Here is a 26,166-nt window from a genome sequence, read left to right as displayed (position 1 = left end):
TCATTTACATTTCTTGATCAAGCAGTTTAATATTTATCCCTGCTAAATATTATAATGTGTCCAAATTTGGCATGAGGGTTATAAAGGTTACAGCCCAAAACATGATTATCTTTGTGTAATTTTTGTAAAAATAACGCATTGAAAATTGTTGGTTTAATAAAACAGCTAACTTTTGAGTTATTGGCAAAACAACAATAAGAAAAAAGTTATTTAACCTTAAGGTTCTTAGGTAAACATCTGAAATCACAAGCTATAAAAATGATTAACAGAGAAATAACTTTAAATAATGATCATTTATAATCTAAAGTTATAAAAGTTATGTTACATTAAATATCTGGGTTATTTCCAATTCAAAAAAAATAGAGAGATATTTTTCTAAAAAATGTGTTCTTATTTAAAGGAAAATAATTTGTGTCTAATTCGAAGCTAAATTTATGAAACAAAGTGAAAGAAACTAGTATATAAGAGAGATATACAGAAAGTTTTAGGTATAAAGAGGTATTTTTGGTAAGAAAAGTTGAAGGGAAAATAATTTTATATGAGAAAGAATCTTGTGTGATTATTTTTTTTTTCTAAAATGACTGGTTATTTAAGAAAGAGGTACCTTTAGGACAACACAGAAAGTCCAAGCATGTCATAAATGATTTGTATAAATTGTAATAAGGTTTGTAAAAAGAGGATTTATGAGTAAAAAAAAATGCCATCAAGTATGCTATAATTAAAGGGAAATTATTTATAATAGTCATTCCAGAGATTGAGACTTCATACTGAAAAAAACATTAATTCACTAAAGAATTGGTTAGAGCAACATTTTCTTAAGGTATTGATTCACACTTAATAAAATGACGAGAGATTTTAATTTTTTAACCCAAAAGTTCAACTTTTACTGTGTCCCACTGTTTTCAGCTTTCTCTTCCCTTTGAGAAGGACTGAGATAATAACTTTCTCCTTCAATTTTGTCAACAGCTTCTGTAATTTTTTTCCCTCAGTTTCTGCTATTGTGAACTGACATTAAAAATGTTTTACCTTAAAGGTCTAAATAAAATGTTTTCTTCTAATATAACACTCTGTGCTCTTGGCTTTAAATTGTTCTACGAAACCAAGAATTTTCATTTATCACCCGGAACATGCTCTTTCTATATCTACCTAATTCAAGTATGGTTTATATTAGTTTTGATTGCATGTTATCTAAATGTACTCCTTATAGGGAAAGGCAAACATAATGTAGAAGATCTTTTTTATTCTTTTTGTTAACTGGTCTAACAGATTTTACATTTTATCAAAATAATTTCTATGTTGTTCTTCTTAAGTTTTGATTTGTTCAGAAAAATTGAGATTCACAAATTTTAAAAATTAAGGTTATTACATCCATTTTACTTTCTGTATTGTTTTTAAAGTCCTAATTCTGTTGAGTGTTCACATTTTTTTCTTTCCTTTCTTTCTTTCTTTCTTTCTTTCTTTCTTTCTTTCTTTCTTTCTTTCTTTCTTTCTTTCTTTCTTTCTTTCTTTCTCTTTCTTGCTTTCTTTCTTTCTTTCTTTCTTTCTTTCTTTCTTTCTTTCTTTTCTTTCTTTCTTTCTTTTCTCCTCTCTCTCTCTCTCTCTGTCTCTCTTCCTCTCTTTCTGTCTTTCTCTCTTTCTTTCTTTCTTGACAGTCTTGCTCTGCCACCCAGGCTGGAGTACAGTGCCACAATCTCAACTCACTGCAACCTCTGCCTCCCAAATCTCAAGCAATTCTCCTGTTTCAGCTTTCTCAGCAGCTGGGATTACAGGTGCATGCTACCACGCCTGGCTAATTTTTGTATATTTAAAAGAGTTTCACCATGGTTATATTTAATAGACTTTCACCATGTTGGCCAGGCTGGTCTTGAAGTCCAGACCTCAAGTGATCTGCCTGCCTTGGTCTCCCAAAGTACTTGGATTACAAGCATAGGCCACCATGCCCAGACTATTCTGTTTAATTAAAGGGCTTTTACTTCTGGGTCTAAAAAGCACACCAAGTCCTGGTAAGTCTTAAATCCTAACACCAGTTAAACCCTCATCTTCAGACCCAGGAAAAGATGATAATCAAAATAAACTGCATTCATGAGACACAGGGCCAGAAATTAAAACTGCTTAACCCCTCTAAGCCCAGGGACTGTCACAGAAGACGTGCGCCTGTGAAATTATAAGGGCCGATTTTGAGAGATAAACTTAGTTCAGAGTTTCTGTATAAATTAAACGTTAATATTACAGGTACACTGATGAAAGACCAGCATCAGGGCCCCTATGTTAGATAAACAAGATTCTTATAGCAGTAACCCATTTTTTTTTATTTAAAAAAACATTAAAAGGTTATTTAAAGGTTTATGGAAATTATATCTTATGGTCAAAATGATTAAAATTTAATAGATTTGTTTATAAGATTTGAGAGACAGATTTAATTGGCCTTATGCAGTCTTATTTAGGGCTCATTGTTTGGGAAATTAAGTCTCCTCTCTCAAAAAATAAAGATTTTTGCCTTTTTTAAAAAAAATTTGAGTTATCACTTTGACTAAATGAATGATTTATTTTAAAATAACTTATGATCCTATATTGTCATATTAAATATTTTAAACTTCTGACATTTGACAGACTTTCCAAAATTAAGTTGTAAAATTAGTACTTTGACTTCATATATTTATTAATAATAGGTCTCCTGAAGTCCAAAAGAGACATATTTGACTTATTTGGTAAAGTCATGTAGGAAGCACTGTCAAATAAACAATGATATTTAACCTTCTTTGGATTATATTATATTTATGTGAATGTGTTATTAGTATGTGTTCTAAAAATATATGCAATTCCTGTGATTCCTAATATGTCTTAGTAGATGTTGTCAATAGTAATTATGATTATTATGTAAAATTGCTGTATGCCACAGAAGAAACCAAATTTACTTGTCAATGGTGTCTTTAACCATGGCTGTTCTAAGATTTTTTGTCATCCACAACATTGTTGTTATACTTTAATCCTTTTATAGGACAGTTTGTAATCAGCTATAGAACTCTGAAGAGTACTCCTAAAAAATAAGTTTTTGATAAATTTAGATATAGCATCATTGGAATAGATAGGAAAAATTCCAGGCCTCCCATGGAGAGTTCATGTATTCATAAGTCTTGGTGATCCAATATTGAGCAGAACATGGAGTTAACTGCATGGACCAAACTAATAGAAGATTGAAATAATCTTGTATAAGATTTTGTTTAAAACATTTGCTGATTGTTTTTATTTTTCAGAGTCAAGAAAACTTTCCTTTTAAGCTATTTACAGCTTTAACAATTTAATAAAGTGATTTCAGTAAATTTAGTAAAATTTGTTCTTATGAGCAAAATTTAAAATATAATTCCTTTCTCTCAACCTAATTTCTCCAAAATTTGAAAACTATTTTGAGAGTATTCTTAATTTGGGCAATATAATTATTTGTATAAGTTTAATAAGAATACATTTTCTTTTATCACAGGAGATAATTGGAGACACTATTTATCTTACCAAGGCCTTGACTGGAATGACATTTTCCAATTGCCTTGAGAAAAGGAGGCTGACCTATAGAGCCAATAAAAGCCCCTTGGAAAAACTAGCCCCATATCTTATCCTTTACAGGGTCATGACCTGTGATAAGTAAAGAATGTCACTTTTTTGACTGGTGCAGGAACTCCAAGTTTTCTTGAGACCTCAGAAAGAGAAGCATTCACCCAATTCACATATGTATCTGCAGGCACAGATAAATCCTTGTCTAGGCTTCAGGCATTTATAAAGGTCTAATCTTACATTTGTTGTGCAAAAAGTTCCAGCAAAGTCAATTCACAAAAAGAGAGAGAGCCCCTATATGGCAAATGATTATTCTTGTTGCACTTTACACAAATAATCAAACCAAGGATAAAAGTACTAAAATTTATTTTACCAATAAATTGGTCCTACTATGATTTTCTGTTTAATAAAACTGGGGAATTGAGAAAAAAAATTATGCTTTTATAAACTATAGTACCTGTTATTTGATTCTAGTCTTGCCTAAGGTTTATCAGCTTTTATTATTTTCTACAATTTAGACTAAATTCTAAAATTTTTCCTGGCTACAAGTCTCCAAATAATGTTTTCAATTTTTTCTTTCTTTTCTCCTTTCCTTTCATTTTCCTTTTCCCCCTATTTTCCAATTTGAAACTACTAAATATTAAACTGTGATTTTCGTAAGCCAGGGAAACGCAAACTAGGCAACTTAAACTTCAGAAGAAAATAACAGAAATCTATTTATACACATAAACCATTTTCATACCTGCCTACTGACAATACTTCAGAGTAATATGGCCTACATCAGTTTTCCAGGATTGTTCTTTTTACTATGTATTTGTCTCTCTTCCTTCTCCTATTTTTTTTCTTTGCAGGACATAAGATTTCACAATGAGCATTCCTAATAATATGGGATCTATTGGTCTAGGAATAAACCATCATAGCCATGAGAGATCAGACAAAATGCAAGACCAGGGAGTAACTTTCTTCTAAAATGCTTTCTTCAAAAGATTTTAAAAGGAAAAAGGCAGGGGTGTGAAAGGAAAATAAAAACTTGAGACCCCAATTCACTACGACAAAAGAAACAAAATTAAGCTAAAAGCTGAGTTCTACAAAAAGATGCCTTTCCTTAAGCAGATAGCTACAGATAAAAGGTTAAATCTTTCCACAAGTAGCTAGTCTATGTTCACCTTATCTTGTGTAAAGTGTCCATTTACTGAGCACAAGACAAATAAATAATTGACCATTCCCTTACCTGCTAGTTTTTCTCTCGCGACACGTGTATTCAGTAATGTGACCATACATTCCCATTTTCTCCTCCAGCCTGCTTTTCCCCTTTAAGTATTTAAGCCCTCAAAATCACCTTTGGAGAAAGGCCTAGGCCTGTCTCCTGAGTGCATCCTTCACCTGGATAAGGTAAACTTCCAAATTGATTGAGACCTATATGAAGTATTTTTTGGTTTACAACCCAATCTCTGTGGCCCTATTCAACTGGATAGGACTAAAACTGTGAGTAAATTTATATATGTGTGTGTATATATATATAAAATATATATTTTATATTTCATGTATATATAATATATATTTTATATTATATATATATATCACTAAAAGGTGACTATGATTAGTTTCTTGATTTCTTCAAAGACTTCTCTGTGGGGATTAACAGGCGTTGACATGGATTCCAGGGTTTTCAATTCAAAACAGAGGTGACTGCAGTCAAATAACTCTACTGAGTCTTGGTTTCTTCATTTAGCACTATGCTACTTTTTCCCTGTTTATGAAAATGCCAATACAATTTAATGCCTCATAATTTTGTGACAAAAGCAAAAGGCAGAATTATTACCTTTGCCAATTTGCAAATGAAAAATTAAGTGGTCTTCCCAAGTCATCAATTAGATTTTTGGACGAGGTCTTTTGACTATTACAGATCTCTTTTCCATCAGCCTCCATTACACAGGTTATCAGAATTCATAACAATGCTATTCTTTAACAAAAGAATATTTAAATAGATCAAGATTGTAAAGTGATTCATAAGACATTAATCTTCTAGAATTATAAGTCAATTCTAAGAAGATTTTTAGATGTTATTTATTACATATCTTTTTTCATTTTAATTATATTTATAGGTGTCTCTTGATCTATCAAGAACCAAAGGGAAGATACCAAAATATTTCTAAATGTTCCACATTAATAAACTCTTTGCTTTCCTTCTAAGATCTGGAACACAACAATAATGCCCACTGTCACCACTGTTATTTAACATAGTAGTGTTAACTACTAAAATAATATAGTTAACACTGCTTATTATGTTAAATAACACTATGTTATTTAACATAGTTAACATAGTCCTGGTGTTGGATACAAAAGAAATTCCTCTTCAAAGGTCTGGCTTGTTCAGCTCTTTGTTCTTTGTTCCCTACTTCCAAGGCCAAACTAATTTCCTTATCCTTTGTGCCTCCCTGTCTTGGTTTCAGTAAACAACTTTCCTGCCAGTCCTTATCTACAGAGCACACATCTGTTATCCCACTCAGTAAATTACCTCTCCCATTGCCACAACTCTTCTCTCCAAAACTGCCCTTCCTGCCAGTGTAACCACATTCCTATACCTTTCAAGTTAGCCCGTCGGGTTCAACTTAGATTGTGCGGTCCAACTCCAGCCAGTGGAGGCAGGACACAGTAGCAGGGACAAACTACATAAGAAACTAAAACCCCTTCACTCCTTTGTTCAGTGTGCTCTCCTGGTGACCAAACCTGCAAGCAGCACCCTTCTGCAGAAGTAAATTTGCCTTGCTGAGAAATCCTTTAAGTGCTCGTTTTCTTTGTGACTCCGAGCTTTACTTTCAACACCTAGCTAGAGCAATCAGACAAGAGAAAGAAGAAAAGGGCATCCAAATTGGAAAAGAAGAAGTCAAATTACTCTTGTTTGTAGATTATATGATCCTATATTTGGAAAATCCTGAAGACTCCACAAAATTATTAGAACTGATAAACAAATTCAGTAAAGTTGCAGGATATAAAATCAACATACAAAACTCAGTAGCATTTCTACATGCCAATAGTAAACAACGTGACAAAAAAATACAAAAGCAATCTCATTTACAATAGCCACACATAAAATTAAATGTCTAGGTATTAATTTAACCAAAGAAGTGAAAAATCTCTATAATGAAAACTATAAAACACTCTTGAAAGAAATTGATGAAGACATCTAAAAATGTAAAAATATTCCATGTTCATGGTTTGGAAGAATGAATATTCTTCAAATGTCCATAATACCCAAAGCCATCTATGAATTCAATGCAATCCCTATCAAAATACCAATGACATTCTTCACAGAGATAGAAAAATCAATCCTAAAATTTATATGGAACCATAAGAGACACAGAATAGCCAGAGGTATCCTAAGCAAAAAGAACAAAACTGGAGGAATCACATTACCTGACTTCAAATTATACTACAGGGTGGCTGGGTACGGTGGCCGGGTGCCGGTAATCCCAGCACTTTGGGAGGCCAAGGCAGGCAGATCATGAGGTCAGGAGATCAGGAGATCTAGACCATCCTGGCTAACACAGTGAAACCCCATCTCTACTAAAAATAAAAATAAAAAAAATTAGCTGGGCATGGTGGTAGGCACCTGTAGTCCCAGCTACTTGGGAGGCTGATGCAGGAGAATGGCATGAACCCAGCAGGTGGGGCTTGCAGTGAGCCAAGATTGTGCCACTGCACTCCAGTCTGGGCAACAGAATGAGACTCCATCCCCCCCCCCACCAAAAAAAAAATATATATATATACATATATATATACACACTACACAGTTATAGTAACCAAAACAGCATGGTACTGGCATATAAACAGACACATAGACCAGTAGATCAGAATAGAGAACCCAGAAACAAATCCACACACCTACAGTGAACTCATTTTTGACAAAGGTACCAGGAACATTCACTGGGGAAAAGACAGTCTCTTCAATAAATGATGCTAGGATGAAACTAGACCCCTATGTCTAGCCATATACAAAACGAATCAAAATGAATTAAAGATTTAAATCTAAAGACCTCAACCCATAAAACTACCTCAAGAAAATATTGCGGAAACTCTCCAGGACATTGGTCTGGGCAAAAATTTCTTTAGCAAATTTCTTACCCTAGAAACACAGGCAACCAAAGAAAAATTGACAAATGGGATCACATCTAGTCAAAAAGTTTCTGCATAGAAAACGATACAATCAACAAAGTGAAGAGACAACCCACAGAGTAGGAGAAAATATTTGTAAACTACCCATTTGTCAAGGAATTAATCACCAGAGTATCTAAGTAGCTCAAACAACTCTACAAGACAAAATCTAATAATCTGATCAAAAGGTAGGCAAAACATTTCAATATACATCTCTCAAAAGAAGACATACAAATAGCACACAGGCAAAGGAAGAAGTATTCAACATCACTGATCATCAGATAAATGCAAATAAATACTACAATGAGATACTATCTCACCCCCAGTTAAATGGCTTATATACCAAAGACAGGCAATAACAAATGCTGGTGAGGTTGTGGAGTAAAGGGAATTCCTTGTACACTGTTGGTGGCAATGTAAATTGGTAGGATCACTATGAAGAACAGTTTGGAGGTTCCTCAAGAAACTAAAAATTGAGCTACTATGTGATAAAGCAATCCCACTCCTGGGTATATACCCAAAATAAAGGGAATCAGTTTACCTAAGATTATCTGTACTTCCATGTTTGTTGCAGCACTGTTTACAATAGCCGAGATTTGGAAGCAATGTAAGTGTCCATCGACAGATGAATGCATAAAAAAAGTGTGACATATACACAATGGAGTACTACTCAGCTATAGAAAGAATGAAATCCAGTCATTTGCAACAAAATGAATTGAACTGGAGATCATTATGTTAACTGAAATAAGCCAGGCACAAAAAGACAAACATTGCATATTCTTACTTATTTGTGGGATCTAACCATCAAAACAATTGAATTCATGGACGCAGTGAGTAGAAAGATGGTTACCAGAGGCTGGAAAGGGTGGTGTACGTGTGGGGGTGGGGGGATGGGGATGATTCATGGGTACAAAAAATAGCTAAAAAGAATGAATAAGACCTACTATTTGATAGCACAAAGGGTGACTATAGTCAATTACTTAACTGTACCTTTTAAAATAAAGAGTATAATTGAATGATGTGCAATTCAATGAATAAAGGCTTGAGGGAATGGATGCTGCATTCTTCCTTATTTGCTTATTTCACATTGCATGCCTGTACCAAAGCATCTCATGTACCCCATAAACGTATATACCTACTACATACCCACAGAAATTAAAAATTAAAAAAGTAAATAAACTTTTATACATCAAAAAACTCTAGCAAAGAAATACCTCAATCAGATTAAAAACTGATTTAAATCAATATAGGGATTATTTTGTTAATATTTTAATGTATGCTTCAGTGGAAAAATTGTAATATGAGATATAATGTTCTTTTTGACAATTAGTGGTCTTTCTATACATAAACATTTTCCATTAACTTATTTTAGTTTGAAAATACAAAACCCATTCTACCTTGAATCCATTGCAGCGTCTTGTTTTCTTTTTCTCTGAAGATTCTGACTCTGCTGTTTTATTCAAATGTTGATGTGGGTCCATGATTAAACTACAGATACCATGTGAATGTTTTTAATTGTTGCTGATGCTTGGTTTGAAATGATCACCTGTTAAAAAAGAAAAAGTATAATTTATTTTACTTTAACAATATACAATTTAAAAATAGGAAAAGCCACAAGCTCAATATCAATCAACCATTCTCTAATATTCATTCAGGGCCTGCTATTTCCTGACCACAGGATTAGGGCAATGCTGGACACAGAGGAGGAAAGACAGACATAAACTCTGAGCCTAAAGAGATTATAATTTACTTAGAAAAATAATTTTTATAGAGAGAAATTTGATTTGAAACAAGTAAATAATATAAAACCACACACTAGATTGTATGAACAAAAATTTTAAATTATAGAAATTAAAATTTTTATATTTTCTACATGTCGAGATTACAAGATTTATGAAAGCACATTTATGTTTATGTTATCCTTATAAGTTTATAAAGTGACAGATGGTGTCTTGCACATAGTGGATACTCAAAATGGGTTGAAAAATAATGTAAATAATAATAATTAGGATAGCCTCAGTCAGTTTCATAGAGGAGATACCTATGGAACCAGGTTCAAAAAGCAGAAAAGTTTGGATTTGTTTAAAAGAGCAAAATGTATTCCAAGTATCTCTCAGAGAGACTTTGGCCATGCTTGACCTTACCATCATAATGATCTTACCATATTTGGGGTTTATCCATTTATTTTTCAAGAGAAAATACATGCATGTAGTTGAAAATCCAAAAAAAAAAAAAAAAAAAAAAAAAAAAAGAAAAGAAAAAGCGAAGAGTCTTCCTATAATCTTTGTCCCCTTATCCAGAAATCTGATACGCATTTTTTTTTTTTTTTTTTTTTTTTTTTTTGAGACGGAGTCTCACTCTGTCGCCCAGGCTGGAGCACAGTGGCATGATCTCGGCTCACTGCAAGCTCTGCCTCCTGGGTTCATGCCATTCTCCTGCCTCAGCCTTCCAAGCAGCTGGGACCACAGGTGCAGGCGCCTGCCACCACGCCTGGCTAATTTTTTTGTACTCTTAGTAGAGACAGGGTTTCACTATGTTAGCCAGGATGGTCTCGATCTCCTGACCTCGTGAGCCGCCCCTCTTGGCCTCCCAAAGTGCTGGGATTACAGGCGGGAGTCACCGTGCCCGCCCTGATATGCGTTTTTAATTAAATACATAATATTTTCCCTTTTAATATAAATGTAAGCATACCAGTACCATTGCACTCTGCCTTTTTATCTTCTGTATATACTTTATATTAATAAAAGTCCTACTCATTTTGCTTATGGTAGCAGGGTATTCTATTCTTCATAATATATGTAACTAGTTCCATATTGATAACTATTAGGTTATATCTAATTATTTCATATTAGAAAATGTTCTTAACATGTCATATGTCATTTTATTTGTGTGTGGTCATATCTGTAGGATACATTCCTACAAGTGAAGTTTTGAAGTGAAGGCATATGAGAAATCATAAGTTTGAGAGTTATTAAGCCCCTATTTTAAAAACCAGTAAAATGAGTCAACTTTTTATGTCAGTTGATTCTTTTATATAGGAAAGTGGATTATTTATAGAGGTTTAGAGATGTATTATTGTTCAATATATGTGCATGACACATATTTACATATATAAAATATATAAGCAGATACATAACATAGATATGGGTATATGTTATGTATATAGCACATATACGTAGATATATGCTATGTAGCTGCTTATATAGATACCTTAGATATGTGAATATCTAAGTATGTAAATATCTAAGATATCTAAGTGTCTGATTTGTAATAGTATACTGATTATACAATACGTATGATATAGGTTATAGGTTATATGTACAATTGATTGTCACTTTCTGCAAAATTTTGTTCCATAAAGTTGCTGGGAACACTGAATTTGCAAATATTAATCTGTCATTCCTAGAAGAGATACAGGTTTAGGTGACTGTGCCTTTGGTCACAACATTTTCATCAACAGATCAATACATAACTTAATACATAATGTCTTATGTATGTTTTTGTTTAAAGACACTTTAGTATATACTGTTGATTCATTAACATTGAATTAGTGGCCAATAGCACTGTAGTTCATGCCTGAAGGAAACTTACATAACATATGTACCTCTTCTGTCAGGCACTCTTGGAGGAAGGAACATGGAACAACACTTCAGGGCTATGCTTGATGCCAACTTAAAACAGTAAACTCAGCATCACAAAGCACAACTATGGAAACAATGTGACGATAAATACACTGTGAAGTTTATAGTATGGGAGCTGAGACAGGAGGGCAAGAGATTCACTTTGTTCCACCTCAACCAAAACAGAGCAACTCAAATTTTTCGCCACTCTGCTCATGCATGCCAATGATCACAAAAGTCCAGCAGTATTCATTTTGGTGTCACAAATAAATTTTAGGGTTTAGACAAATTTTCTAATACAGAATCTGTGAATAATGAAGATCTACTGCATATTTTATGCATTAATTTACTCAACAAGGGTTTATTGATTCTCTATTATAAATGTATAAAAACCATAATATGTATCATGCATATTTAGTGAATAATGCATGAATATGGAAATAATAAATATCTAAAGATAATATCACTTATGTATATGTGACTGTATATAAATATACTCATGAATGCAGAAACCCATACCTGTGTATCGCTAAGAGAAGTTCAATTATTCTACTTTTTGTATGTGTTTTGTAGGTGAGGTGAGGAAAAAATCAATAGTTTGGTGGTCTCAAGGTAATAAGCAGCCCCTTAATAAATTTACACCACTTTTTCCATGAATATCTCTTTCTGTTTTCTTTCTTCATAATTTAAAAGTTGGAAGATACTTTTTACCAATTAATTCTATAATTGCAAATCTTTCTGAATGACTTGCAAAATAGATAGTCTTCCTTCAGCTTTAGACTTTTCTTTGTCTTTATACTAAACAAATATTCTTGATGACTTGAAGACTATTATCTCACCACTCAAGCCTTGTTTCTTTCAATTGATTAACTTCTAGTTGTCTTGTCTTCCAGTTTGCTTTCTTTCCTATGCGTATCATGTCCATTCTTGGAATCATTCAAAGATCCCTCTTACAACAAAAATAAAACTTACACTTCCTATTTGAGAGTCTTCACAACCTAAATCAATCCTTGTTTTCAGTCCCATTCCCAATACAACCATAAGCACTTGCAGACTTATGGAACCACTGTCCCAAGAAGAAAGCTCTCTATCTTTATGTATATGTCTTCCATTCCTGGAATGTCCTTCCCTATCTCTTGGCTGTAATGCAGCTCCAAATCACACCACTTTAATGTTTCCCTATTTACCTCCAGTTGAAATAACCTCTCTCATCCTTCTGTACCACTGGAGAACATACTTGAATAATCATTACTTTTTTCTGTTATTTCCCCTACTTTCCAAGACAACTATTACACACCTCTCTCTTTTATGTTCAGATAAAATACTTAGCCAGAAAAATAGGAAATGTGGGCACTTGGTTCCTTATCTCTCAGAAAGGTTAAATTGTATCAAGTAGGCCGAGCGCAGTGGCTCACGCCTACAATCCCAGCACTTTGGGAGGCTGAGGCGGGCAGATCACCTGATGTTGGAAGTTCGAGACCAGCCTGACCAACATGGAGAAAACCCCGTTTCTACTAAAAATACAAAGTTAGCTGGGTGTGGTAGAATACACGCACATGCCTGTAATCCCAGCTACTCTGGAGGCTGAGGCAGGAGAATCACTTGAACCCACAAGGACTAGGTTGTGGTGAGCCAAGATTGTGCCATTGCACTCCAGCCCGGGCAACAAGAGCAAAACTCCTTCTCAAAAAAAGGAAAAAAAGTATCAAGTAAGTACAACGTACCTAGGAAACTGGAATATCAATTTAGTCTTGAATAAATACCACACTTTTTACTTCACTGTAGCATTTTAAGCCTTCTTTAGAAGCATTTAATATATTTTGCTCTGAACATATTATTTCTGAATTCCAAATTATTGACATGAATTTTGAGGACCCAATATGTTTATAAGATAGAGCCACAGGCATTTGGATATAGCATTACAACTCTTCCCTGAACAGAACAGGTCAGTTCTTCATAGCTTGATTGGGCTGAAGTAGACGGCAGAATCTTACCAGCCTCTGCTTATTTCTGTTAAGCTTTTCATATTTAAGGGATTATAGAAAACCAGTGCAGGTCAAGTGACCCAGTTTCTAGCATGTATCTATGGAACTGAGGTGGATAAAGGGGAAAACAGCATTTCTGAACTTCTTATATTGTTCAGAGGAGACACTTTCTGCATCCCCACCTTACTTTCACAATAAAAACAATTGTCTTATCAGGGAAGCCACCCTCCTGAATGGGTGAAGGGGACCAATACTTACTGAGCTGTTGACTCTTTCCAAGAGCTGTGTTCAGAAGATTTTTTTATCTTATTTGAACAGAGATAAAAAAGTTATCTAGAATATCTCTTTCCCCTCACCCTAAATCAAACTTGAGTTGAATGGAGGAAAGTGACGTGATTGACTTTGAAACACATTTTCCACCCTCCACCCAACCACTCCGACTTACTCAGTTAAAGTGAAGTCAAAGAAATAGGGAGCCTGGTATAGTAATTCTACACAGTTTATGCAAATAATTGTCTTACAGTGTATTTTAAGAGAGTAACTAGAAGTCCATCCTTTCAGACTTCATGTTTCATTTGTTTAGAAAGCAATAGAAATAGGACTTCAATCTTTATTTTTCACTCTATAAAGGTACGATTTACTCTAATTTATCTTTGAGTACATAAATCTGAGGCTCTTCTATTTCTAGAAGGGATAATTACTAGGCTTTTAGGGCTCAGAACACTAAGTGTGAAGAAGATGCAGAGCATAAAATTTGTAATATTTATCATAACTACCAAAACATTTTCACTGAAATTTGTTAACATTTCTTACACAAAAGGAATGTTTTAATTAGACAACCTCGACAGTACTTACCTGAACTTTGAATGCTACAGCAACTGCTACAAGTCCATCCTTTTTCTGATGTTAAAGTCTCACTTTAAAAGGTTAGTTGGCTTTTTGTTTGTTTGTTTTTATGAGTCCAATGATGATTAACCATCTTATTAGGTCAATGTCCTAGACAAATAGAAAAAAATTACCTAGATAATTCTAGGAGTTCAACGCAGAAGCCTATCTTTTAAAGATTATATCAATAATTTCTCAGAATGTACACATTATTTTATATTAACATTAGAAAATAAATTATTTCTGGGAATGACTTATTTCTTATTCAATTAAGTTGGTTGCATAAGATTTTTTCTTTAGAAATACAAACACAACACATTATCCAAAGTATTTAAAGCTGTTCCAAATAGAAAATAAGTCAAGGCGATTTTTAAAAATGTCCCTACAGGTTACATTAGCATTCAGAAAATAAAACATACCCTCTCTGCTTGTTACATGTGTATGGATCTAATATGACATACATGGACACTGGATATCTCACATGGAATACTAAATTGCCAATTAATTACAAGACTATTCTTCTAAATGACAAAAATCAAGACTGGTTTGTATGATATATTCCTTACATCAAAGCTTAAAGGAAGAATGGTCTCCTTCTATTGACTTGGTTTTTAGAGAATGGAAGACCTTGACTCAGTTGAAACTTTTCTTGAGTAAAGATGAAGTCAAATTAATTCAGTAACTCAAACATATTTGACTCCCTACTATATCTCAGGCATATGGCTGTGTTTTAGAAGTGTATTATAATAATATAAATAATAAACAGACTCTTCTCTCACATGAATATATATACACACACATGCATGAGTGTATGTATATATGTATGTATGTGTATGTGTATGTGTATGTATATAGCAAAGAGAGAATGCATGTATGAAAACATTGTTACCCCTTATCACTGACAGGACAGTTGTTGATACAGTTGCAGCAATATGTATTTAATTCTATATTACAGTTATTTGATAGATTAGGTTTTGTTTTTTGTTTTTTTTTTTTTGAGACGGAGTCTCACTCTGTCACCCAGGCTGGGGTACTGGTGGCACAATCTCAGCTCACTGCAAGCTCTGTTTCCCGGCTTCATGCAATTCTCCTGCCTCAGCCTCCCGAGTAGCTAGGACTACAGGCACCCACCAGCAAGCCCGGGTAATTTTTTTGTATTTTTAGTAGAGATGGGGTTTCACCATGTTAGCCAGGATGGTCTCAATCTCCTGACCTCGTGATCCACCTGACTCAGCCTCCCAAAGGGCTGGGATTACAGGCATGAACACCCCACACCTGGCCTAGATTAGTTATACACCTAGTTAATTCATGGAAGTATTAGAACAATGAAAGGAACCAGAGTGTGGAGGGAGAGAAGGATTAGAAAATGTGGGGAACACTGAAATGTAGACCTGGGGCAGGGAAAATTAGAAGTAGGCTCCCGAACACCCCTCTGTTGAGTCAGAATCTACTGGGGAGCCTTTGTCAAAAGTGCCGTTCAGCCCCATACCCAAGAGATTCTGACTCAGGAGTTCGGAGATTATGTTTTTAAATAAGCACTTAGAATAATTTTTACATACTGTCAGCTTTTGAGAACCCTTATAGCAGAGATACTAAACATTTATTATCAATTTTATGGCTTTTCTTTTATTCAGAGTAGAAAGACAGTTTGGGTGTTCTCATGCTAATGGTTTTCTCGTCACGCGTCCATTTCATTCATCAATTTCATTTGGGACAAATATGTGCATAGAATGAAGATAAAATAGTACAAATTAACTGAGAAACTTTCTAACTCCTGAACTAAAGCTATCAGTGGTAAAATTCTGGAATGTTTTCAGAAGTCAAAGAGCCTTCTCTGTGCCCTTTCTCCTTCCTACATAAGTAATTAGACTTCCCTGTTTGTGGGACTTGTGGAAAAAATAAGAGTGATCAGAGGAAAGACATTGCAACACTTTTCTCAATATAAATATTATGCTAACAGCCAGGGATCAATAGAACTCCAAATTTGTTTAAAACCATCTGCTTATGTTTGTTGTTGCAATAATCATCACAGTTCTGATGAAATATTATGGACTTTGAAGTCTGATAAACTTTGATACCAATGTCTCTGCTACTTGACAGCAGTATAAACTTCGGTAGGTTGTTTCACCATTCTAAGCATCAATGCTTTCATCCATTAAGTGGGAAGGCTATAGTTGTGATAAGGATTTGCTCTCTGTAAACTGCCTCACCTAGTACCTCGCACATTATAGATTCGATACCTAAATAGAGTCATTGTGTGGAGTTTGCATATTGTCAATTTTTAAAACAGTTAATTCATATTAAAAGAGTAAAAGTCAAGTCTCTGAGACATGTCCCCAGCAATTTTTCCTAATAGTGTTTAGTCTCAGACTCTCAGATGGGTACTGGGTGCATATCCCAAGAAGGAGACTTCAGGCTCAGAGCAGACCTGCCATTGCCTACTCACCTCACTTTCCTTAGCTGGTCAAGAGGTAATTACAGAAAGCTGCACTCCCTGGAAAGAACCCCTATGTCTCCATACCCACTAATGGTCAAAGTTCTGGCATCATTAGTTCTGCCATCTAATCTTATGGCAATTATCTCTCTTACTGGCAGTCACCACCGTAAGAAGGTAGGCGCCAGGTGCGGTGGCTCATGCCTGTAATTCCAGTACTTTGGGAGGCTGAGGCAGGTGGATCACGAGGTCACGAGATTGAGACCGTCCTGGCCAACACGGTGAAACCCTCTCTCTATTAAAAATACAAAAAATTAGCCAGATGTGGTGGCACGTACCTGTAATCCCAGCTACTCAGGAAGCTGAGGAGGAGAATCGCTTGAACCTGGGAGGCGAAGGTTGCAGTGAGCCAAGATCACACCACTGCACTCCAGCCTGGGTGACAGAGTGAGCCTCCATCTCAAAAAAAAAAAAAGGTAGGAAATTCCTGATCACTCATCACCTCTTGTCTAATCCCAGCGTGGCTATGCACATTTTTGCTTTTGCTCCCGTCTCCTATCTCTCTCCCAATCCTGAGCCAAAACTCTTTTCTTGAGCTTTCTGGAATGCATAACTAATAACGAATTAAATTCTCCATACTTTCAGCCTCTTGTAAGAGTTATTCTGTTTCTGTTTTTCCCTAACTCTAACTTGGCCCTTCGCTGCCTCTTCTGCAGCCGTGATAAATGTGGGTTGCTTTATGTTCCATATTGCTCCAAACCAGACGACTGGTTTCCAATTTGCCTTACTTTGCTACCTTCTTCTCATTTTCCCACCCTTTAACCTCAGAATTTATAGTTTTGAATCTCATATCAAAAGATTCTACCATTTATTCTTCTTCTTGAGATCACGAACAAATCCTCAATCACTCTCACTCACTTCACAACAATTTTAGTGCTTGGTTCAAAGGAAATCTGTCAAAATATTACTTCTGTTTTAATTATTGGTGATTTCAATGATCATGAAAATAATCGTTTTAATTCTCTAACTACTTGGTTTTCTTTTAACCCTCTCTTCTCCAATGATCTTACCTTCCACTTAGTCTTATGGACATATCGTAGACATCACCATATCAATAACAGCAAGCCCTCCTTAATATCAGTTTCAAGGAATGGAGGACTACTGCCTATCTTTCTAGCTCACACATCAATAACAGCAAGCCCTCCTTAATATCAGTTTCAAGGAATGGAGCACTACGGCCTATCTTTCTAGCTCACACTCAGTAGTACCCTGGATACAACAATGCTTTCACTGACTAATATCTATAATCTATAGGTTAATTTTGCCACAGATTTCACTGTTTCTTATCTCTTTCTGCCTGTTCACCCACGGAGTGGATGGAGCTGAAGAAAATCCAGCAACCATGCTGACTTTAAATTTATTATCATGAAGCCAAAATTGACCTTTTATTTTGCCTAAAAGTCAAGTTGTTTTTTGTTTTTTGTTTTTGTTTTTTTTTTTCTAATCCGTGTCATTCGTTTTCTGAGTAACTGTTTTGTACCTTCATCTCACTCCTCAAAATTCTAACATGTGGTTTCCTGTCTTTACCTTCAGCTGATGACCTATTTAACTGCCAAAAATAAAGAAGAAACCTTCCAAAAACTCCCTGGACCACATCTATATAGGAATAGCTTTAGTGACACATGTTCCACCTTGACGAATGTCCATGTGTAAGCTAAGGCCAACCTACACTTGTGTATCAGATTGCCTCCTTTCCTTGTGTTGGCAAGGATATCACTTTCCCCTTTCTAAAGAAATATCCCCAGCAATAGGTTAGGACGCTGTCATTTTCCCATCTCTCAACATCTCTCTTTGGCTTCCACTCTTTATATTGATATTGCCCAATTTCTGTGCAATTTTTACAGAAAAAAAAGTCTCATTTATAATTCTTGTTTTCAATCTCTCTCCTCACATTCTCTCTTGAACACACACCTATCAGGTTTTTGCCCCCAACTTCCTAATAGAGTTATTCCTCCTAAGTCACAAGTTACCTAAATGCAACATGCAATGATCCTCATCTCATTTGAACTATTCACAGCATTTTTCAGAGCTGAGGATTCCCTCCCCTGGCAATACTTTCCAGGGAACTATTCTTTGTGGTTTGCCTCGTAACTTTTGCTAACTTCTCCATTTACGTGTCCTTTACTAATTTTTTTTTCTTTTTTCATTTCTTAGGCTTCTTAATTGAAGCATTTCAGTATTCAACTTTTGCGTGTATGTGTATGATCTTATCTAGTCTCACGTCTTAAAATATCATCTCTACATTCGTAATTTCAAAATTTGTATCTGTGGCCAAAGACTTACTCCTGAACTTTAGATTTATCTCATCTCCTCACCAGTTCCCTGTATATCTGTAATAGGAATCTCATACTTAACATTTTCTGAACAGGTATCCTCATCTTCCTTTCTCAAACCTCTCCTCCTGGAATATCCTTATTTTAGTACAGGCAATTCTATCCTTCCAGTTGTACATACACATGCAAAATATTGAAATAATTCCTATTCCTCTGTTGGTCATGCTCATATCAGGCTCAAATTTCAAATCATACCCACAATCTGACTACTTTCAACACCTCCACAAGTTTTACCCTGGTCCAAATTATTGCAATACCCTCAAACTTGTACCTCAGCTTGTCCCCTGACCTCTCACAGCCCTGCTTCCCCAACCTCACTCCCCTGTGTAAATCTGAAAACAGCAGCCAGAGTCATCATGTCAAAACAAGTCATATCATGTCACTGCTTTGCACAGAAACCCATCCCCTCCCCACCAGTGGCTACCCACATCGCTTAGCATAAAATCTAAAGAACAACCTGAAGGCCCTATAAAGTATACCTCCAAAACTGAGCATCTTTGATTCTGTTGTTCTTTCTGTCTGAAATGTTCTTTCCCAATAGCTGCATAGCTCACTCCCTCACCATGTTCTAGTACCCACAAAAAATGACACTTTCTCAGTGAGGACTTCTGTGACCATTTTTTAATAATTACTCCCTCTGACATGCAATATACCTTTTTTGCTACTTAAATTTTCTCATTATTTATCAGACTATGATTTTTGCTCACATATTTTGTTTATTGTCAGCCTTCATTTGCCTCAGCAGCTATAAATTTATACTACTGAGTAAGCTCTAGAAGTTCAAGGATGCGTTTTTCTCTTTTTTTTGTTCATTGCTGTATCCTCTGTGTCTAGAATAGTATCTATCCCCTAGCAGATACTCAATAAATATTTTAAAGGAATATATAGATTGAATTTCCATTTTAAACAACTTATAGCAACTAAGTGATATTAAAACCAAGATTTAATCTGGAATAATATTTAAAATGGTAAGGAAGTTGGCTATAATTGTATATGACACAGTTATCCCATTTATCAATGGTCATAATATTAAAAAGTTGAAAACAGTCAACAATTCATTTTTCTAAAGAGTCAGACATGACACTGATGCACACTACGTTAAGAAATTCTCGGCCGGGCGCGGTGGCTCACGCCTGTAATCCCAGCACTTTGGGAGGCCGAGGCAGGGCGGATCACAAGGTCAGGAGATCGAGACCACAGTGAAACCCCGTCTCTACTAAAAATACAAAAAAATTAACCGGGCGCTGTGGCGGGAGCCTGTAGTCCCAGCTACTCAGGAGGCTGAGGCAGGAGAATGGTGTGAACCCAAGAAGCGGAGCTTGCAGTGAGCCGAGATCGCGCCACTGCACTCCAGCCTGGGTGACAGAGCGAGACTCCGTCTCAAAAAAAAAAAAAAAGAAATTCTCCAAGAAAATCCTATTCAAAATCTTCCAATGGCTTCCTAGCTTACTTAGAATAAATAGCCAAGTCCTTTCTACATCCCATAAGAATCTACAGAATCTTTTCCCTGCTTATCCCTCTGACAATATTTTCTACAAATATTTCCTACTCAGCCATTACTATCCAGCAACACAGACTTCCTTAATATTCTATAAACATTTTGGCCGGGCGCGGTGGCTCAAGCCTGTAATCCCAGCACTTTGGGAGGCCGAGGCGGGTGGATCACGAGGTCAGGAGATCGAGACCATCCTGGTTAACAAGGTGAAGCCCCGTCTCCACTAAAAATACAAAAAAACTAGCCGGGTGAGGTGGCGGGCGCCTGTAGTCCCAGCTACTCGGAGGCTGAGGCGGGAGAATGGCGTGAACCCGGGAGGCGGAGCTTGCAGTGAGCCGAGATCGCGCCACTGCACTCCAGCCTGGGCAACACAGCGAGACTCCGTCTCAACAACAACAACAAAAAAAACATTTCATTCATATACCTGCCTCAAGTCCTTGACACTTCTTCTTCCTTCTACATGGACTATTTTGCCTCCAGATGTCCATTTATCACTTCAATTATTTTTCTGCTTAACCATTGCTGCCTTGCAGATGCTTTCCCTGACCTACATAAAAATGTAACATTTGTAATTCTTTAATGTCTTGCCCTACTGCCCCCTCCATATCTCTTAAAATTACATGAGTTTATAAAATATGTTTGTATATTGTCTTTTCCCCAGTAAATATAAACAACAAAATGGCAGGAACTTCATATTTTTGGTTCCATCATTTTCTAGTATAGTGCTTGTTATGTTATTGAAACAACAGACATTTTGAATCAATGAGTCAGTTATGCCAGCTGCATGGATCCTGAACATGTCTGACACACAGAAAGAGATTAGCATCTCTCTTTGCTTCTTATACTTTAATGCTTTAGCCCTGTGGTCTTCAATGTGAGACATGCATTCTCTCAGAGAAATGAGAAGGCTTTCCAAAGGATATGCAAGTACAGATAAAGTTTTAGAAAAAAATTAACAATTTCATGGAAGAACAATTTATATGCAGTAAAATGCACATACATAATGTATACCATTAACTGAGTTTTGACATATGCATTCAGTCATGAAACAAAGATAATTAAGATAATGGTCACCCCAGAAGTTTTCTTCTGTCCCTTCCTACCACTACCCACCTCAGACTCGATCACTGAACTGCTTTTGTCACTATAGATTAATTTACATTTTAAAGAATTTTATATTAAGGTACGTCAAATAATAGGTACTCCTTTCTGCTTGACTGAACTTAATTACTTCCGAGTTCAACCATATTGTCATAGATACAATACTTCATTCCCTTCAATGCTGATTAGTATTTTCTTTTTGTTGTTGTTGTTTTGTTTTTTAGATGGAGTCTCTCTCTGTCTTCCAGGTTGGAGTGCAGTGGTGGGATCTCTGCTCACTGCAAGCTCTGCCTCCCAGGTCCACACCATTCTCCTGCCTCAGCCTCCAGAGCAGCTGGGACTACAGGTGCCCGCCACCAAGTCCGGCTAATTTGTTGTATTTTTAGTAGAGATGGGGTTTCACCGTGTTAGCCAGGATGGTCTCGATCTCCTGACCTCGTGGTCCGCCCGCCTCAGCCTCCCAAATTGCTGGGATTACAGGCGTGAGCCACCGCACCTGGCCAGTTTTGCCCTGTTTTTATTGGTATGTTTGTCTTATTATTGAGCTGTGTTTTTTATATGTCTTCAAACAAGATGTTCGTTGAATGTATGTTTGCAAATATTTTCAAAAGCAAATGTTTAAAATTTAGAGCAAGTCCAACTTATACATTTTATCTGTACAGTTTCCCTTTTGTATTCTATGTAAGAGGGTTTTCACATAAGGTTTGCACTGCCAAAATGAAAGTGAATATGATTTTCCCATGTTGTTCTAGAGGTTTTATATTTTACTTGTTACCTTTATGCTCCATTTTTAGTTAATTTTGGCAGAAGATATAAGGCAAAGGCCAAGGTTTTTATTTTGCCTATTGCCATCCAATTTTTTCAGCATTATTTGTTAAACTTGACTTGGAATTTTTGCAAAATATCCATTAAACATAAATATTTTGATCGTGTCCTAGACTCTCTATTCTGTTCCATTTTCTAATTTGTTCAATTTTGTGTCTATTTTCATTAGTACGGATTGATAATAAGTCTTGGAATCAGATCCTGTATTTCTACTTTTAATCTACTTTTAAGGTAGATAATCATGTTGTATAAAAAGAGTTGCCCTTCTTTCTTTGTAATTTGGATATGTTTTACTCCTACTCCTTGACTTCCTGTACTATCCAGAACCACCAGTGCCATCTCCAGACTACCATATCTCAAAATAGAAGTGATGAGAGCAGATGTCCTTGCCTTGTTCCCAAACTTAAGGGAAAATGTTTTCAGTCTTCCATAATGAAGTATGATGCTAGCTATAGGGGTTTGTACATTCAGGTTAAGAAAATACTCTTCTCTTTCAGTTTTATGGTAAGTTTTTGTTCACTTGCTTTTTTAAATCGTCAATGAAATAATTAACATTTTAAAATCAATCCATTTAATTCACTGTATCAGCAGAATAATGGGAAAACCTTATACTTACATTATCTCAAAAGTTGTACAAAGAATATTTGATAAAATTTAACTACTCATGATGAAAACAATTGCAAACTATAAATAGAAATGAACTTCTAGGAAGTGTATGGGGAAGTAGGAGATATAGAGAAGTTGGTTAATGGGTAGAAATATATAGCTTGATAGAAGAAATAAGACCTTGTGTTTGATAGATCTGTAGGGTGACTATAATTTACAGTAATCTGTTTTATATTTCAAAATAGTTAGAAGAGACTAATTCAAATGTTTCTAGCATAAAGAAAAGGCAAGTATTTAAGGTGACAGATATTCTAATTATACTGATTTTACCTTTACGAATTAAATGAATATATTAAATTATTACGTGTACCCCAAATTTAAAAAAAAAAAAACTTTCTTAATGTGATAAAGGGTATCTACCAAAAAATACTACAGAATCATCATACTTCATTATATGTTTATTGAATAGGAATATCTTAATGAATAGAAAGAGAATGAAGGGCTCAATAGACTGGAGGTCCCATGAATTAGAAAGAAGAACATACTAAGATTCACTGAAAATAAGATGAAGGAAAGTAAAAATGTATTCTTTTGGAGTAGTTTCGGGTGATGACAAATACCAAAAAGTGTCTACAGGATAGGCTGATTGAAGTAAAATAGAGGAGTAAATTTTTTCCATTGAGCAACAAGGCATAGTAATTCTACTCGAGGCTGTCTCTATTGAATCTTTAGGGCAGTGCTGGGCATAGCACTTTCGGAGATGATGAAAATGTAGTATCAGTGTATTCTTAAATGCAGTAGCAACTAGCTTCATGTAGCTATTGAACACTTCAAATATGTCTAGGGTGACCAAGAAATTCAATTTTTAGTTTCATTTAATTTATTTAGTTTAGATTTAAGTAGCCACTTGTAGCTAGTGACTACCATGTAGCAAAGCATAACTTCCGGCTATCAGTTTCACCATGGCTGAGCTGGTAGAGCATTTTCTTTCCCCAGAGTCCCGCAAAATTTCACTTAAACCATTCTAAGTCTTTCACCTTTCACCTATATTTTTTCAAGTTCTGAAATACCAAGTCACTAGGCTGTTAGGAAATAGAGGTATTAGGCAATGCTCTATTACTTATTTCTCTCATATTATTTTTTTCCTCTCTTTTGTTTTCTCTCTCCTTCATGTCCTGCTTTCAGGGTCAATCACCAAGCACAATGTCAAAAACATTATGATCATTCAATACAGTGTAGCTATTATAATAGTCTTTTTCTAATTATATACACTACCATCAGGAGTATCTTTTATGCAATTATTTCAATACATCTGGGATTACTTCTACAGTAAACTAGTCTTAAAACCAAAATTACTGATTCAGAGAGTATACAATTTTTTTCAATTTGCTTTTCAAATTGCTTTCCAGAAAGATTTTATCAATAACAGTTTTTTATACAAATTGCACCTCTTAATTCCTATCTACTAGTCATATATTTTTCTATCTTGAAAAATTAGTTGCAAAATGGAATCTACTATTGTTTTATTTTGCATTTGCTTGATTGTAGACCACATTCATACTAGAACCAGTGACAGAGTCCTTTAGCATATTTCATATGATTTAGAGTTTTCATCCCTCATTTCTTTCTACTTCTTCAGGGCACAAACTCAGAATACTTTTTGTTATGCTCAAATGGCAAGAACATGTGTCTCCCTTGAAAAGCACCAGCATGACATTGATTTTCTCTAATAGAAGTCCGAATTAATGCTCAGTTTTAAGATATTTGCTCAATAACGCAGCAAACAAAATAGTTTTTTTTTCTGGAAGTTTCAACTTTCCTAGAGAATTAGGAAATCATTTGCTTCCACAGGAAATAACCAAGACCAGGCACAATTACCCAGGTTTTCTTTGGACAACAGTACCCTCCTGCTCTCAACTCCTGATAATCAATTGTCTTGTGAAATTCCAGTTGTGACCGTACTTTCTTGGATCACTCTGCCCGTTTTCCTCGGGCCTCTATCCATGTATTCTGTGTGCTATGAACTTTGTTAAGCCTTCTGATGTCCTCTCAGATACCTTGGATATCTGTAGCTTCTTAATATTTTTTAAAACACAACATTCTGGCTAGTTTCATCACTGATCCCAAAGGCTAGACCTACAGAGATCTGGTAGGTTTTGGAGTGAAGGAGAAGGCTTACATGGAAAAGAGCTGACATTATGCCTACAAATCAGAAACAAATATAAAGATTCAAGTAGAAATTACCTGTAGAGTATTGATAATTGTGAAATTTTCCAACCAGTAGGTGGAAGCAGACTCCTATCTATAGAGATAGATAGTCTAAGCAGTTCGCACATCTGAGTATGCTAAGTCATTTAGCACTTGCAGCAAAGAAAACTTTCACTTTTCAGCAATCAGGAATCAGCTGTTTCTTGGGGAAATATTTATGCAATCACTAATCCCTACTCAAAGGAGATTAGGTGCCTAAACAAATTTAACTCATGCTTGGGCTATTGCAATATTTTCCCAGGCAACTCAGGTTAGGGGATATAAACCTAATAAAAAAAAACTTTAAATCATCATCTTAGTAGGTGTTTAATGCTAACAAATTGTGTTACAAAGGTTCCTTGTTAAAATGAATGCTCTTATTGTCTCATCCTCCCCAAATACTGGTCCTATTTGTCTTAGAGTTAGTAAGAGAGGACTGGAATAGGAAGGATAAATTCTGCATACTAGCAGAAAAGGTAGCGAGCAGGATGACATACTTGATTGAGTAAAAAGGATGATGTAACCTGTGAGCTCCAGGAGGGCAAGAATATATATCTATGAGGTTTGCTTCAAAGGCTAACAAAATTCTGGATACCTGGGGCACAGTTATTAAATATTTGGCGAATAAAATGTTGAATGATAAACTAGAAGTATGCACCGCCTCTGTTCCCAGGATTTGATATATCAAAATATTCCCTTAAAAATTATGCCGTGTGTGGTGGCTCACATTTATAATCACAGCACTTTAGGAGGCTGGAGCTGGCAGATCACTTGAGGTCAGGAGTTTGAGACCAGCCTGGCCAACATGGTGAAACCCCATCTCTACTAAAAATACAAAAATTAGGGGGCGGAGCAAGATGGCCGAATAGGAACA

General features: G+C 35.5%; 1 protein-coding gene across 1 annotated transcript in view; it reads right to left on the bottom strand.

The window, feature by feature from the left end:
- Positions 1-14,222, bottom strand: part of SLCO1B3 (solute carrier organic anion transporter family member 1B3) — a 110,302-nt gene extending 96,080 nt beyond the window's left edge. The window contains exons 1-2 of the mRNA XM_010361359.2: positions 14,162-14,222; positions 9,099-9,247 (exon numbers count right to left, since the gene is read on the bottom strand). Of these exons, the coding sequence (XP_010359661.1) occupies positions 9,099-9,182 (84 nt within the window). The 5' untranslated portion in view covers positions 9,183-9,247; positions 14,162-14,222. The remainder of the gene's footprint in view (positions 1-9,098; positions 9,248-14,161) is intronic.
- Between the last annotated feature and the right edge of the window lie 11,944 nt (positions 14,223-26,166).

This window comes from Rhinopithecus roxellana, chromosome 10, assembly GCF_007565055.1.
Source record: "Rhinopithecus roxellana isolate Shanxi Qingling chromosome 10, ASM756505v1, whole genome shotgun sequence".
In the NCBI taxonomy this organism is placed as follows: Eukaryota; Metazoa; Chordata; class Mammalia; order Primates; family Cercopithecidae; genus Rhinopithecus; species Rhinopithecus roxellana.
The sequence above is the reverse complement of the archived record's forward strand: the minus strand, read 5'-3'. Positions and strand labels throughout refer to the sequence as shown.